A 15,559-nucleotide genomic window follows, 5' to 3' on the forward strand; every position below is an offset into this window, starting at 1 on the left:
CAAGAATTGGACATTAAAATTTTCATTGGGGTTTATTTATCGTTACAAAATATGAAAATGAGAAAAAATGAGTTTGTATTTCCATCTTACTAAATATAAATTAAGAAATCCATATTATAGTCCTTTTTAGTTAGAAGTATATTAAAAAATTTCATTGAGTTTCTTGTTCGATTTTTCCTCGGAAAAAGCATAGACAATGGTTTTTCCGCTTCAATGTTTAGTTAAGCAAATGTCGCAATAAAGCATATTAAAAAGTTGGGATGATGACACCAATGGTCCATGAACTTCGGCATAATATGCAATGTGGTCCCCGAACTTTTAATTTGTTTATTGTGGCTCCCCCACTTTAGTCCAATATGCAATGCGGTCTATGAAACTTTTTGTAAATATTTAAATTAATCCCTAAACTATATAAAAACAATTAATGTTATCCTTCCATTAATTTAAGTTCATGGAAATATTGAATATTATCATATAATCTAAGGACTAATTTGAACATATGCCAAAAGTTCATGGACCACATTGAACAAATTAAAAGTTTAGGGCCTACATTGCACATTAAGTTAAAAGATTAAGGACCACATTGCACGTTAAATCATAATTTGATGACTATTTGTGTCATTTTCCCTTAAAATTTACTGACTACGTCCTATAAGAATAGAAGAAATCGGAAAAAAAAAATTATATTTGTCACTTTTCTTTGGTAGGGTCAAAAATAGAAATTGAAACACTGCATAAATTTTATTTTTATCAACAGGAGAAAATATTGAAATGGCAATGAACGTTATTAAAATGCTCTTAAGCTAGACAAAACCATAAACGAGATTGTAAGAAGCCATGTATGTCATTCTGATTTAGCGGTGATGAGTTATTCTAAAAAAAAGAATAACCTTATCGAAAGTTAATTTGGAAAATTCATGAAATCGTGCTTTTAAATTTGCTTCGTAGTTTCTTTTCACAAAAGTAAAATTTATTATTGTGAGCTTGTAAACTTACATTTCCATCTTACCAAAAAAATTAACAAATATTTCAAATTCAATCATTAAATTAATAATTAAGATTTTCACACATGTTTAAATCAATTGTTTTTAATTTTTAAAACAAATTTTGATTTTGAAGATCGATGTAAAAGCAATCTTGCAAGTGCAAAGTGGTTGTTATCGATGATATATGACTGAGCAAGTTTTGTTTGCATTTGATACGGATGGGCCCGTTTTATCTCAATTCAGCTACTAGAACATCTCGCATGGGGCCATAACGGTTGAGATGAAATGGGCTCAAACGATTTTGATAACTAGAGGTGTCGAAATGTGTAAAAAACTTACTATTTAACTTATATTTAATAAGCTGGGTTATACACGAGTTAGACAAAATTAAGAAAATGGGTTATGATGCTTTAGATTTATAAAGTCCAATTAAATATGGATTTCAATGATTTAGGTTATGCCCATACCCAACCCACCTGAGTGTGTGACTATTATGTTTCACGACGATGATAGGCTGTTAGCCTTGTAGTATTATTTCGAAGACAATTTAAGTACTCTCTTGTTGCTATTTAGATTTGAATACGATTGATGTATTTCCTCTTGATGAAAAAATACAATTGATGATGCAATAATTGCTCAATAAGTATCTTGCCGTGTAGGAAATCCATCGTATATTCGTTAACGTGCAATTTTGAAATATGATCAAAAGAATATAAATTTGTACAAATATTTTTTGGTTACGAGAGAAATGTAAGTTGGGTCTTTCTTCAAGTCCAATATATTAAGATTCCCGGTACATATTTAACCCAAAATTAAAGCGTGAACCCGCACCATGATTTATGAATGGCTCCGACCGGATTTTCACCACCACCTTCACGCCCCCATCCTATCCTGAGCCCCGAGCTCCCTCATTAACTTCACAAGTCAGTCCATGGAGCCGCCCATTATTCAAAGGCAACAATTTAAAGAGAAAAGTTATTAAAAATATATCACGATGTGTCAGATATTAAGTTAAGTACGAGCCAAGTTTGAATCGCCAAATTTATCGGTCTAAATAAGTCAATTTGGATCGGACCAGATCCAACCCGGCTCACTAGTTTCGCGGCCTAAGGACGATGTCGCGGCGGAACCGTAGACCAAAGAGGGTGAGAGCGACCGAACGAGGAGGAGGTCCGCCCCCCCAGGGGGCGGGGAGGCGTTGACGTGGCGCGTCACGTGGGAAACGGCGTGGGGGAGCCGAGAGATATTTGGAGGAGGCGGAGGTAGACGTGAGCCGAGCCTATGGCGACTGCGCTCGTACCGTACTCTCCCACGCAACTCCCACGTTCCCCTCTCTCTCTCTCTCTCTTCATGTACTCTCCCTCCCTCCCTCTCTCTCTCTCCCTCCCAACTTCTCCCCGCAAGCTCCAGTTCCCGCCTCTCTCCCTCAGCCCAACCATCTCGATCGCCGCCGCCGCCGCCGCCGCCGCCGGCCGTCTTCTCCGGTGAGTTTCTCTGCAGAGCTTCCCCGGAATCGCATCGTTTCCTCGGCGAAGCTTCCCTGCTCTTCGCCGCCGTTTCTCGTCGGTTTTTCATGCCGGCTCCCGGTGAAAGAATCGGCTGCAGAATACGTTCGCGATTCCCATTGTTTGGTAGTCGAGCTTTGTGTCGTTTTGCCGTTTCGCCGCGCGATCGACGCTTGTTTTAGGCTCGTTAGAATGCTTCCGAGCCTCCTCGCTAGTTCGAATGTGGAGGACTCGGTAGTTTGATTTTTTCCCCTTTTTTTCTTCCCGACTGTTTTCGCGGCTGGTGTTGCGGTGGCGGATCGTGATCTCTCGTTACTGGCCGAGCTGCCAAGCCGGTTGTTGTGGCTCAATTTCGGAATATTCGTTTCTCGGCATATCTCAAATTTCATTTACTGCATTCGATAAGCAAATCAATGTGGATCACAGTTTTAAAGCGTGCTACGTCCGCTAATTGCTATGATCATGCTTACGCCTCCACATACATCTGCCGAAGGATGACTTCCTCTATGGTGTTTTTCTAATTTAGGTAATCAGTCCATGGCATTATGCGGCACCAATATGTCTCGGGGTGTGGAAAGCATAGAAGCAACACGTTTGAGAGGAAACCTGTCGACTTTTCTTGTAAAACCTTCGTCTGCATATTTTGGTGGACCTTCATTGTATATGCCGCCCAGGCGATGTCGGAAAATGTGCTTCTCTTTATCGAGAAGATCTTCAACCCCCGTGGAATCAAAGGGTGTTGCTGAGAGTTCTCGTTCGGTTTCCGTGGATGAAGAATTGGATCATGTTATAAGATTTCAGATGTCTGACTTTAAGGTTCTTGATTCTGTCAGCATTGGCCTTGGCGGACGGGTATGAGCTATTTCGCATGTCTTGCTACATTACATGTTTCTTTGATAATCTTGGTTAAGTCTGTCCTAAGTACTCGAAGGTTTATCCAGGCAGATGAGGTGGTCTTTGAAGCCATAGCAACGGATCCCAAGAGGTGAGGTGCCTTTGTTTTGTCCGGAGGGAGAAAGTTTGTTTCGGTCTATCTAGGAAATATGACGAATTAATGCCTGTCACATGGGATTGATTGCAGCCCTCTGTATAATACAAGAGTTGTTCTTCGACGACTCATCTCTTCTCAAGCTAAACGTCGTGGGAAACGAGCTATTGAGGTTGGTGAACTGATATTCGCACCCTATAAATCGTGTAGCATATGATAACTCATAGTAAACTTCCAATTGAGATCTGATGGCAGGTACTGAAGAAGTTGGTTCGTCATAAAATCATGTACTATTCTTATTCAATGCAAGTTTATGGTTACATCTCATCTCGGAGCAGTCGTGGCTTACTCACGCTGGTCCATGGGGTAAGCTTCTCTGTCATTTAACCACCTATGCTGCTAATTGCATGGCAATGCATACCTGAATTTACCATGGGATTTTTACATTTTTACTTTTGTGCAAGAGAAACTTTGCCTTCAAATTCCATCCCCTTGAGGAATTTTGCCAGTTCCAAATCAGAGAACCATTTGCTCTCTAAATTCTCAATTCATTTGGCTCAGTATACGCTGAAATTCAAACAACACAAAGATAAATTTGAGGCATTTCTTCTTCTTCCAGTATCATGGCAGTTTTTCGCTGAGACATTGGCTTCAACAAGTTGACTGGCTCCCAACACTAGAGGCCACTCTTGCATTGGATGAGGAGTCTGTTAGAAGGGTAGGAGATGATACAATCGGAGGACCAGCAGTCACCCGGAAAATGAGGCTTATTCGCATATTAATGAGGGATCTTTTGATTGGCGTACGTCCAATTACTTCTAACGATTCTGCTATCCCATGCTTAATTGGCTTGGGGATGATGAATGGCTACTACATATATGTCAGGTGAATTACTTGCATAGTCATGGCCTAGCTCATACAGAGTTGCGACTTGAGAATGTGCACATTAGCCCGGTGGATAGACATATCAAAGTAAGCACAGAGTTATCTGTCCAAATCTGGCTCTGTTTCTTTCTATTTTTGGGGTTCTCTTTTACTGATAGATATAAAGAGAGGATCTCACTTTAAATCAATAGGAGTTATTCTTCAGTAAGAGATAATGCGTGCTATGACTTTCTGCCAACATTGTGGATACCTGAAAACATTTGGATGCTAATAGTTTCTTAAAATTATGCAAAGAATAATGTAGTCAAATATAACTGCATAAAAGTCATCTTGCATCCAATGCAATCCTCCTTATGCTGTAGCTTTAACACATGACTGCATGGAATTGATTGCTATGTGGGAACATGGTTGATGATGATGTCATGCAATTATTGTGTGCTCTGAGTTCTTATTTTCTTACTGTCAGAGAATTTATTGGTGAAGAATGGGATCGCCTCACTGTCTGATCGCGTCTGCTATTACTTTGTCAATATGCCTGAAATTTTTGTCAGGTGGACAGTTTTGGGTAGTATTAAGCTTCTATTGTATCATTATCAGGTTGGCATACTGGGAAATGCGGCGGACTTTTATGAGGAGGGGTCAATTATATCAACAGTGGATAGCAGCCTCGATAGACGACAGATGATGATTGCATTTGACATGAGGTGTGGGTGGAAGAAAGCAACTGAGCTTTGTTGCATTTTCTTTTTAAATTCATAGGAGATGCTGAGAAGCTGATACCGTTCTCTATGAATCGCATAGGTGTGTTGGGTTCATGATGGCAAAAATGGTGTCACGGGAACTCATGGATCCATTAATCTTTGCAAAATTCAAATCATTCTTTGCAAAGGTATTAAACATAGAATCTCTTCAAGTTTCATTCATTTTTTGGATTCACAATCTCTTGATGATTCCTTTTATCTTTGGTATAAATGGCATTTAATCATGCGTCCTGACTTTAATTTTATGGAACAGGCTTATACAAAATCATAGTCTGATTTATTCCAACTCAAGATATCGATGCTCTGTAATTTAGCAGCAGAGCAATGACTCTCTCAATTATTAATTTGGAAGCAATGACAGAAAATATAGAGAACTTCACGGCAGTTTTGCTTTTTCTGCGCCTCATAGTGGACGAGTGCAGTTTTGGAGATGTTCCTATCTTGTCAAGCAGAAGAAAGTTAAATTAACTACCTCACCTGTATTTTTCACCAAAAGGGGAAAAAAACACACACTACGTCACCAGTATGCTTGGCCAAAAAGAAGAACCCTAAAAGAAAATGAGAAACCTACCTTGCAAGTACTTGCGAAATACCTACCAAACTATTGAAATGAAATACAGTTATTAGGCTGATAAACCTAGAACTAGGGGGCGTGTGCTTCGATTGTTACATGAATATATGCTAGGCTAGGCTGTCTATCAAGTTTGGTACACTTCTTGGGACACATGCATGATAATAGCCACTGGGTCTTCAGATTACTCTCTGGTCATCATTGTGAATGGTTCAATGTACTATACAACCTACATGATCTTTTAATAATGAGCCAGATCCGCCAGCATGGTGAATTTGTTCATTTATCGGACTTGTGCAACTTCTGATAATTCCCTTTTTTTGGCTAGTACAGGGGAATGACCCCTCATGTCTGCGTGAATTTTTGCTGCAAGTCCTAGACAGGAACTCGTCATCTGGTAATTGCGGACTTCAAGTAGGTGTCTCTGGAATTTAAAGGGTTGCTTTCACTTATTCTTGTAGATTCAATTATTAATCTACCTTCTCGTGTCTAGATACTTGATCGGAATTGGGGTGCCGGTTGGAATCTCTTGTCTCTACTGCTTGCAACCAAACCATCCAGAAGAATCAGGTAATATATCTTAAGTTCCTGTAAGGATAATTATGCGGAATCAATGACAGATATTTTGCAACCAGTGTTTTATGGCGTTTTGGTCAATTATGTGATATGCAAAACTTCTCTAAATGAATACGTGGAGGGTCTTGTTAACGACTGCCTTAAGGGCACTCATTAATCATACATAATAGAGAGATGTTTTGCTTTCCAATTTACCGATGACACGTAACACGATAAAAATGGTGAATTGGAAAGTGCACAATTGTCTTTCCTGGCTATTTAACAAGTGCCATGGCGGGGGCACTCTCGATGAATTTCAATTGTGAACTACTTGCTAAGTGTAAAATGCCTCATGCCTCGAACTGTTTCTCGTCTCATAATTAGCTTGTTGATGTGGTGGACCCTGGAGGAAAATCTCACCAATGATAAATTTACCTTGTCTCCATCATAATTTTTTAGACGAACTCATTTAAAATAAATGCTGCATGTGATGTAATATTTAGTCCGTGACTCTCTTTGTGATTTACGCCAGTTGTCTGGAGGCCCTGAGACACCCGTTTCTGTGTGGACCAAGATGGCGAGTGATGCCATCAATGAATATAATCAGATGGGGTCTTGGTTCGACTGCTGTAAGAATTACAGAGGAATATATCTATGTTCAGCGTCAGGTGATTCATGTTCTTTTACCTTTCAATCTTACTTCCATGCTTATTGTCGTCTTTTATTTTTTTTCTGAGTCCTTGTTCTCATCTTATTCTCCTTGAGCAAAATTTTCGTTGCCTTACACAATAATGAGCAAATTTCATTTATGCTCTTCTAAAGTAAATGGACACCTTCAGTCTGACCAGTAGTTAGCAAAAAAGCCTTGTTGGAAAGAATAGATAGCATGATTTTTCCCCCTCTTCGATTTTCCAAAAGCCCGTGATATTGAAGTTGCACTAACTTCTAATTTTCCTTTACTTTGTTAAGCGCGGTAGGCTGGCCCACTTTATTGAATTAATGGAGATGCTGAATCCTCATACAAAGCCAAAGGTAACTCTGCTCTACTTTCCTCCCTCGCTTTCTCCTTCTTCAGTTCTCCTTCTTTAGCTTTCTTGTCTGTTTGAACACAAAATTATCATTATTTTGTCCGAAGAGATGAATGCTCTAGCAATTGTAACCTACAAAGACTCGGCAATAGACTTTGGTAGTTGAAAATCCATTAGTCTTTACCCCTTCCTTCAAACTGCTTTAGTGACTGATAAGTAAGACCACTAGAAAATCCTCGGAAAAGTGGCCAATGTCCTCTCACCCCCACGCCAAATATTCAGTATCTAAAGATCATGTCTTCTTTTACTGGACCAACCTGTGCCAGGTAACTGGCTTCGATGGAGAAAAGAAATTCAGTGAAATGACATTGATAAAAGTAAAAAATAAACCAGTTCTCTGGGGATTCTGCAGTAATCGAAACTATTTTTTTTGTTTTTCATTTTTGTGTCTTATTTTAACTGAAGCTTGTTCTATAATGTTGTTCAACAACGAGCAGAATTGGCTGGAATTGATGCCGGGAAAATGGCGTCTCTTGTATTACACTGGAAGGCATATAGGACTGACTCTCCGCCAACCTCCTATCCGGGCGCTTATAGGAAATGCGCACCTTGTTGTCTCAAGACCATCTGAGTCGAGCACTAATCTTTCGATGACATCTGAGATTAGCTTTTCCGCCTTGATTGGCCCGGATTGGCCCCACAACAAGGGCGGTGTAGCTGGACAGTTGCAAGTGAACTCTGTTTTCAATTTAAAAGCCGGTAGACAGCTCTATCTGAAGGAGGAAAATAGCAAGGGCTATTTTTCGCTCAGTCAGTCGATCGACCGAGATGCTTTGTTCCAGAAACTTGCCAGTGGAAGGTGGGGAAAAGCTATTCCTTATAAGGAGTTCCCTTCGAGCCTTCCTGTGGCCACGTTCGTGTCCGATGACATCGAGCTCTTGCTCAACCTCGGTCGGCCATTGAATCAGGAGGTTGATAGTGCCAAGAAAGTACTCCAAGAAGTCAGAACCCAAATCCCTCCCGAAATGTTTGACTTGTCGAGACTCGTGTGTGGTACGTATGTCGACTCCAGGCTTCTAGTGCTTCGGAGTGTCAATGGGTCGGCCTTGTTGTTCACGAGATCTTGTGGGGATGAAAATCCAAGGTGATGAGGGTTTCTTCCTTCCGGCCACGGTCTGTAACAGTTCAGTACATAGAATGGTACAGCATTCTTCTGGTTCTCTGTTCCACACGACATATTCATTCTCTGGCATGAAATGCTCGTCCGTTAAACGAGCCGCCCTTCTCAAGATGCCTGAGATCCTGCAATTTGACATTGCCTACCCACGGATGCACCTCGGACAAGGTCTATGACACCCATGCTTGCAAAGCAAATCATGCAAAAAATTTAACTTTTTCCAAAATTTCCTCTCGAGCGCCAAACTTTCATTAGATAATTTACATTTTCATATAGATCTCCATAGATTTCGTTATATACTCAGCTCATGCTTTCTTAATTCTCATTGTCAAGTAGCACTTTGGGCTTACAATTCTTCTCTCTGCTGCATATAGAAGGAAATATCAGTCACATAACCCATGACACCGATGAATAAAGCAGATTGGGTGCAAGAAGTTTAGCATTACACTGTAGCGCTTAGAATTAGAACAGGAGCAAGCCCCCTTATACAAAAAATGGTCTTGAGTGCTATCAAAACCCAAAAACTAAAGCGAAAGGATTTTTCGAATGTGTTTAGTTGCAGCCGTCCCTCCAAAGCACATGAGAATCACACTATTCCTTCCTACAATTACAAGAAACTGGAAAGCTACTGGGATCTGGTGCCTTAGATGAGACCCTGGCGCTGAAGATCGGTGTAAGTCTTCTTGTTGTAGATGTTGCCTTCCTTGTCTTCGTATTCTTCCTCCAGATCCGGGCGCCACTTGTTCAGTCCCGACCTCTCCTGTATTCTCTCCCAGAGTTCTTGTGCTTCCTGCACGATAGCGGAAGCTCTGTTAAGTCATTTTTGGGTGAATCACATGATGCGTTTTCCAAGATCACGGTCACGCATTTTCAAAACCAGCCCATAAGACAAAATTCGAAAGTGGATTTCTCTGGTGCCAGCATGGCCAATCTTCCCTTGCTCACCCTCATTTAGGCCTTATAAGAAGCAAATAGGCAGATGATGCGTTTTTAATCCAGTTCATTCGTAGTTAACATATTCTTTGATACCTCATACAACTGCTTAACAGCTTTTATTGAACGAAAACGGCACCAACGTCAGTACATTCCTAGATCTCTTTCATACAGGAACAGAAAACCACTAAATTCATCCTTATCGCTAGCAAATGATTTCTATTGACTTATTAGTTTTCTGGTTGGAAACCAAGATATTTTGCAATAAGTTCAGTCAAAGAAAAGTTTGAAGGAAGGGTCTTACCTGGATGGATGTAATCTCGTTGAAGTTCTTTGTATTTGGTATGCCAAGACACCGCATGCCATGCTGATGCCGCCATTCTTTAAAATGCCGCTCAAAAGCCCTCCGTCCCCAGTAACTGTGGTTGCCACATATTTCGCATTTGAATTCCTGAGAAACGGAGTTGTTAGACACGACCTCAATAGAGAAAAATACATCATGGCTTCTGGATTTCATTCTCCCTCTCATTTAGAAGCTGCAGCACTTGTGCACAATCACAAGCAATCTCAAGGCAGTGGGCAAGGGTTATCTTATCTTGCCCAGGAAGAAAGGAAAGGAGAGCACCTCTAATACATAAAAGCCAGTATATTGTGGGAATCAGTATGCACAAGGCGAAAATTGGAAAAGTTAAGGACTGTACAGCATCCACCATTTTAAGTGCAACTTGGGAAAAAAATCAAAGGCGGACAGAGAAGAGATAAAGGTAAGATGAGGAGGTATGGGCATACCTGACCAAGACCATGAAGCTTATAGAGCCAGTAAGGTATAGGTTTCCCATCCCAACCCATTGGCAATTTGAGGGGGTTATATATCTGTTGCTCGTCATCATCACTTTCAGTGTCAGCCTGAGTCTCTTCCTGCACGCCATTCCCAATTCATCAAGCTATTGTAAACAATGACTAGAATAGACCAAAACCCAAGTAACTTATCTACTTCAAACAGCTCCTGACCAACATCACAAAATGTGAATAAACCCCTCGCTAAAACGAAATTAAAGACTTTAAGAACATGCTCCATTCTGAGCACACAGCACGTGTTTCTAAGCTAAAGGCCCTTATACTAGCAATTATACTGCTGAGATCCATCTCATTCAAATAGGTCTTCCCAAGTTTCAATTGCAAATTTTCTCAGAATTTTCCTAAAGCCAATTGGAAAATTGCCTGTTACCAGGCAGTTTGCCTACTCGCTACTCCAGTAGCATGAGAGGTGTAAGAGGGGAGTAACCTGCTGGCATGCATGGGTACAAATAGAAAAACCAGCTCCATGTGAGAAAAGCTTGATCGAGTTTAAGAAGGTCATGACTAATGCAGGCACAGCAAGACATCACATACATGGCTAACATTAATACATACAGTATTTGTTCCCAAGGTCTTCATAGTGGTGAAATATCTATTATAAACTAAATATCATAAAGAATTTCCAAAGTCTAAAAAGAGGTATGATTAAGCACCTCCTCGCGTTCTGCTTCCATCTCCTCGTATGTCAGAGCTTGCTTTTTCTCCACATTTTCTTTTGTTCGAGTAATTGTCTGCAGAATCCAAAGAACATCAACACAGAAACATCAAGGCAAGAAATTAAGAGGGCAAGTTTTTCCTCTCTACTTCTCTTTCCGGTTTTTTTTTATGGGATGTGGGGGAGGGAGCAGTTGTACATTTCCTCACATTCAAATATGGACACTCATGCGGCTATATCTGGTTGTGAGCACAGAACATGTGTGCATAAGTTAAGCAGTTACTATGAGAGAAAAAAATAACATAAAAAATGTGAGCCATCCTCATACATGTACTCACAAATAAAACTGAGCCTATCTCCATGCATAAGTAGGTTACAAGATATTTCTAAATATTAATGGATGTACATCACTCACCTCCTCAAGCAGCGAGCAGAGTTTTTTCACTTTAGCCTCCATCAAAGCAATATCTTTCCCATTGTCTGTCTGTTGGACAGCCATAGCTACACCATTCTGCTCTGACCCACGAGAACCTTTTGCAAAATGCTTTTTGTCCAACTTATCAAGAGGCGTATGCTGCATAAATTGAATAATGAACATTAGAAAAATAGTAATCACATCACAATATTGGAAATTGAAACAGACCCACGCTAGGAATAAATATCTTAGCGTAGATATAACCCACCACTTATTAAGATTCGCATATATTACACTATCGACTGCATGCAAACCAATAATGAGGACAGAGTTACCGCAAAGAAAATATATTAATGGTTAGCAACACATTTGTAACCACCATGACAATAGCCATGATCTGTCCTCAATATGATGGGGCGGCCTACAATTGAAAGCTTTTGCCAACCCTCAATTCAAACAAGAGCAGCATTTTTTTTTCAAAATCAACACTAAAGTCTCTAAAGAAACTGTCATCAAATTCTTCTGTGAATTTTATTTTGCTTGATCAGAATTAAAACTATTTTTGCTATTAGTATCAGCATTTTCTTGGTTTTCAGTTAAAATCATTACAGCTTGGCTTCTTCTTTTGTTTTTTTTTTTGGTCTGTGTGAGTAGTTCAGCAAGAAAGGATCACCTAAAAAGAAAAAGTAGTTATTACACAAAAATTCCACCAATGATATGAAGGATTAAGGATTAAGAACGTCAAAAACATACACAAGCACACTTGATACACCCATATAAGTCTAAATTTATGTATCTTGCTGCACATGAGCACCTTACCTTTGTAAGGAAGAGTCTCTCAGCACGCTGCTGAACTGTGCCACCTGACTTTAATCCTAAAGCTGCCAATGCCTGCCAAATCACAATTAACCATCAAATACTGTGAAGTAGAGTTTGAATTTATCAGCCAAAAGAAAAACAGCATAAAAGCTTTCCTAGTCCATGTACACAACGTGGCAATGATAAAAAATAAAAAAGCTGCTCAAGTTCCAAAAATGTGAACATTTCCAATACTAGCCATAAGAAAAGGCCAGATAAACAGTCAGGAGCTACAAGAATTTCACGATTTCAAATTCAACTAAGCCAACAAGACAGACAAATAGCTCCAACAAGGCACTATCTAGCTCAGAGCACAGTTCGGATGACAGACCCCTGGGCCTGGGTTCTGTACTTGCCTTTATCCAAATTGGGAATACAACTTGCCTTCAGCCCAGGCTTAGGGTCACCTATCAAAAGAAAAATAAACAAATAAATAGATAGACAGGTTTGACTACCACATTGTAATTTATATAGATTACTCTGTTCAAAGTGTTAAAACGATGACCATTTATAACCAGCTATCAAAAGAAGCCGTCACTTCAGACAATTCCCAACAACATGAAATGTTAGATGATAGAGATTATAGCAGTCGCAGGCAATCCTAAGCTCGTAGTAAAAAATTTCCCAGTTGTTCTTTTTGGTTAAAGAACTTTCAAGTTGACGACCATTAGAAATAATGCCAAGAACAAACACAAATCCGTTTAAAAAGCACTAAACTAGCAATCTATCATAGCTATTAATAACACAGGATGGAATGGGAAAATGTCATCGCCCAAATTGCATGTCTTGCACAAGTTGCTAGCTCTAATTAAACAAACTACTACAAAGCCACAAACAACAATTACGCCTTTTACCATCGAGCTTGTGGCTCTGAAAAACCACACTCGTGCAAATGAACTGATTATGGCATCAAGATAACAGACTAGAGAAATAAAATCGTAAACACGACCACAAAAAGGCTGTAGCAATTACAATCGGAAGATTGGGATGAATTTAAATTACCTCCTTTAGCTTCTCAGGACCGACTTCCATCAGTTCCTCAACAGAGCTATAATAGTCCAGGTCAATCACCGTATTCAGCAATGCAGCATGTCCATTTTCTTGACCCCCATTCTCCCACCCTTCAACTTTGTTATCTGCCCATTCTTCTTCAAAATCACCCTCAACCTGCCAAATTGCATCAATAACTTAAATTTAACAAGCAAGTAGAAAAGACAGAGTCACCATTTAGCTAGGATGGCTATTTATGGTTAACAAATTGCCATACCACTACATTTCGACACCACATGGTTATTAATTTTATTTGAACACCGCGCAACCGTAGATTTTAACCAAAAGGTTCGCACAAGAAATCTAAATTGAAACTGCAGCACATTTATTCCATTGACAGAACTCGCAAATTATAGGTAATAAACTACCATAATGACTCAGAAAATGAAATTAAGCATATAAAGAATCAAACCTTTGCAAATATCCTATCCAGATCTTGCAGAGGCTCTGTTCGCTGAAAGAAATATGCAAGGTATTCCAGAAGATTTTCCAGATATTCTTTATACTGCCTGCGCCAGCCATACAAGCAAGATCGGCATCAACTACAACATGAGAATAAAAGAACTACTCGATCTCCTACCAAACTTTGGATTAAAAAGATAATCCAAATTTACCTAGTTAATTTCAATTTCCTAGAAATCCTCTCTGGCTGCGAGAAAACATCAAGATAAGCAGAGTACTCGATGGGCTCTCCAAATTTGCAGTTGATGTACTGATGGTACAATTCGTGCATGTCCAGGTATCGGCCAAGAGCTTCCTGAAACGAGAAGAAATATGTTAGCTGAAGGAAAGTTCATAGCCACAATCCTGCACCTTAAAGCAAATGCACGAAAATTTCAGTTTGAGAAAATTTGTCTTCATATACATTAAACCAAAATCTTGTCCTCCAATTTAATGTATATTTTAAAAACAAGAAGCGTTGAAAAAACTAAAAGGATTGCGAACTGGATGAATCAATTAGAAGATATAATCAAGGCGATCCAATTTGCTAAAGGATCATACAAGCTCTCCATCACGAGAAAAGAATGGAAAGGAAAAGAGGATGGAATATGTCACGAGACTTTTTATTGTTTTTGCTAGATAAGAGCTCCATCCTAGACGGAGAGAGAGAGAGGACAAACAAAAAAAATGCAAATTTGAAAACAACTATGGAGGCAACAAAGCATACATTCCATCCGATTCAAACTAAAAGACAAGACATGGCATGGTAACTCGTAACTAAAACAAGCATTGCTAAATAGGAGGCGAAGACCCACCTCCCCACTGAACTCAATTTGAGGTTCCTCCTTCAGAAGCACCTCGTACTCCTCATTGGCATCAACAACACGAGCAGCCGGGTGCTTTCTATGGTACTCGCGTATCTGAAACAGATGATACATCTTAATTGTCAGCTTAGGAATCACCGCCGAGAGGCACCCGGCAAAAGCTACTCCAAAATCTTCAGAAATTTATAACCACAGACATTTTAACCACGAGACAATTTCGCTTCTCGCGAATCACAAAGCGAAAAATTACGGATCCATGTCGCAGTATATATGCAAATACTCAAGAGAACAGATCACCTCTTTCAGCCTATCATAAAAAGCGCTGAAGACGTTCGTTCCTGTGGCAGTCTGGCCTCCCAAAGCCGCAATCTCGTCTTTCCTAGCACCATCCTTATCTTCATATACCTCAATCTAAAAACAAAAAAAAAAAAATTTGCAGAAGAGAAAACATTGAGCACGAAGCGAACTTATGCCGCAATTCGACCGAAACGCTCTCGCTTCATTAAAAACCGGAACCGGCGCACCGGAAAGCGCGCTCGGCGATGGCACGAGCGGCCTTCCTCGGCGGCGGCCGATCGGGAGAACGGACTCACGAGTTTCTCGGTGGCGGCGGCGATGGTGTCGATCATGTGGCGGACGCGGTGGCTCTGGAAGAGCCGGTCCTTGCTGCTCGGCGGCTCGTTCTGGAGGTCCTTGACGATGAGGCGCTCGAGCCGCTCCACCTCCTCGTGGGCCGCCCGCGTCACCTCCAGCAACGTCGACGACATCGTGTCTCTCCGGCGCCTCCCTCGGTTCGAGCTGATGCGGCGGAAGCGCGCGCGCTCTCTCTCTACCGATTTTGGGGATTTCCGGGGGTGGTTTTAGGGTTTCGAGCAATGGCGGAGAGTAGCAGAAGGCGACGCTCGCTCGCTCGCTCGCTCGCGTCAGGGATGGATATGGAAGGACGTCGAAGACAAAAACGACGATACAAACGCGGTCGTTTCGCCCCATCTGTAACTCCGGAGTTTTCTAAAAAGGTTAATGACACAAATCGTCCCTTCATTTTAGCTCGATATGTAACGTGATCCCT

At 40.6% G+C, this 15,559-nt stretch overlaps 2 protein-coding genes across 2 annotated transcripts; one reads left to right on the forward strand and one right to left on the reverse strand.

Annotated features, from left to right (window-relative positions):
* The first annotated feature begins 2,304 nt into the window (after window positions 1-2,304).
* On the forward strand, window positions 2,305-8,499 carry LOC115680658 (probable plastid-lipid-associated protein 14, chloroplastic). The gene is made up of 14 exons (XM_030604468.2): window positions 2,305-2,470; window positions 3,018-3,343; window positions 3,433-3,476; window positions 3,573-3,651; window positions 3,735-3,845; window positions 4,099-4,281; window positions 4,365-4,451; window positions 4,962-5,068; window positions 5,166-5,253; window positions 6,030-6,110; window positions 6,190-6,266; window positions 6,784-6,919; window positions 7,221-7,283; window positions 7,777-8,499. The coding sequence occupies exons 2-14, from the start codon at window positions 3,029-3,031 to the stop codon at window positions 8,425-8,427; spliced, it is 2,022 nt and encodes a 673-aa protein (XP_030460328.1). The 5' UTR covers window positions 2,305-2,470; window positions 3,018-3,028; the 3' UTR covers window positions 8,428-8,499.
* Window positions 8,500-8,864: 365 nt separating this feature from the next.
* LOC115680659 (splicing factor SF3a60 homolog) lies at window positions 8,865-15,389 on the reverse strand. Its single transcript, XM_030604469.2, has 12 exons — window positions 15,084-15,389; window positions 14,788-14,901; window positions 14,482-14,586; window positions 13,840-13,982; window positions 13,638-13,734; window positions 13,178-13,342; window positions 12,137-12,208; window positions 11,318-11,476; window positions 10,901-10,978; window positions 10,179-10,307; window positions 9,694-9,840; window positions 8,865-9,246 (listed from the first exon to the last, which is right to left on the reverse strand). The coding sequence occupies exons 1-12, from the start codon at window positions 15,255-15,257 to the stop codon at window positions 9,100-9,102; spliced, it is 1,530 nt and encodes a 509-aa protein (XP_030460329.1). The 5' UTR covers window positions 15,258-15,389; the 3' UTR covers window positions 8,865-9,099.
* Between the last annotated feature and the right edge of the window lie 170 nt (window positions 15,390-15,559).

This window comes from Syzygium oleosum, unplaced genomic scaffold (genome assembly GCF_021117445.2).
Source record: "Syzygium oleosum isolate NSW1041296 unplaced genomic scaffold, Sole_v2.1 Sole_v2.28, whole genome shotgun sequence".
Classification (NCBI taxonomy): Eukaryota; Viridiplantae; Streptophyta; class Magnoliopsida; order Myrtales; family Myrtaceae; genus Syzygium; species Syzygium oleosum.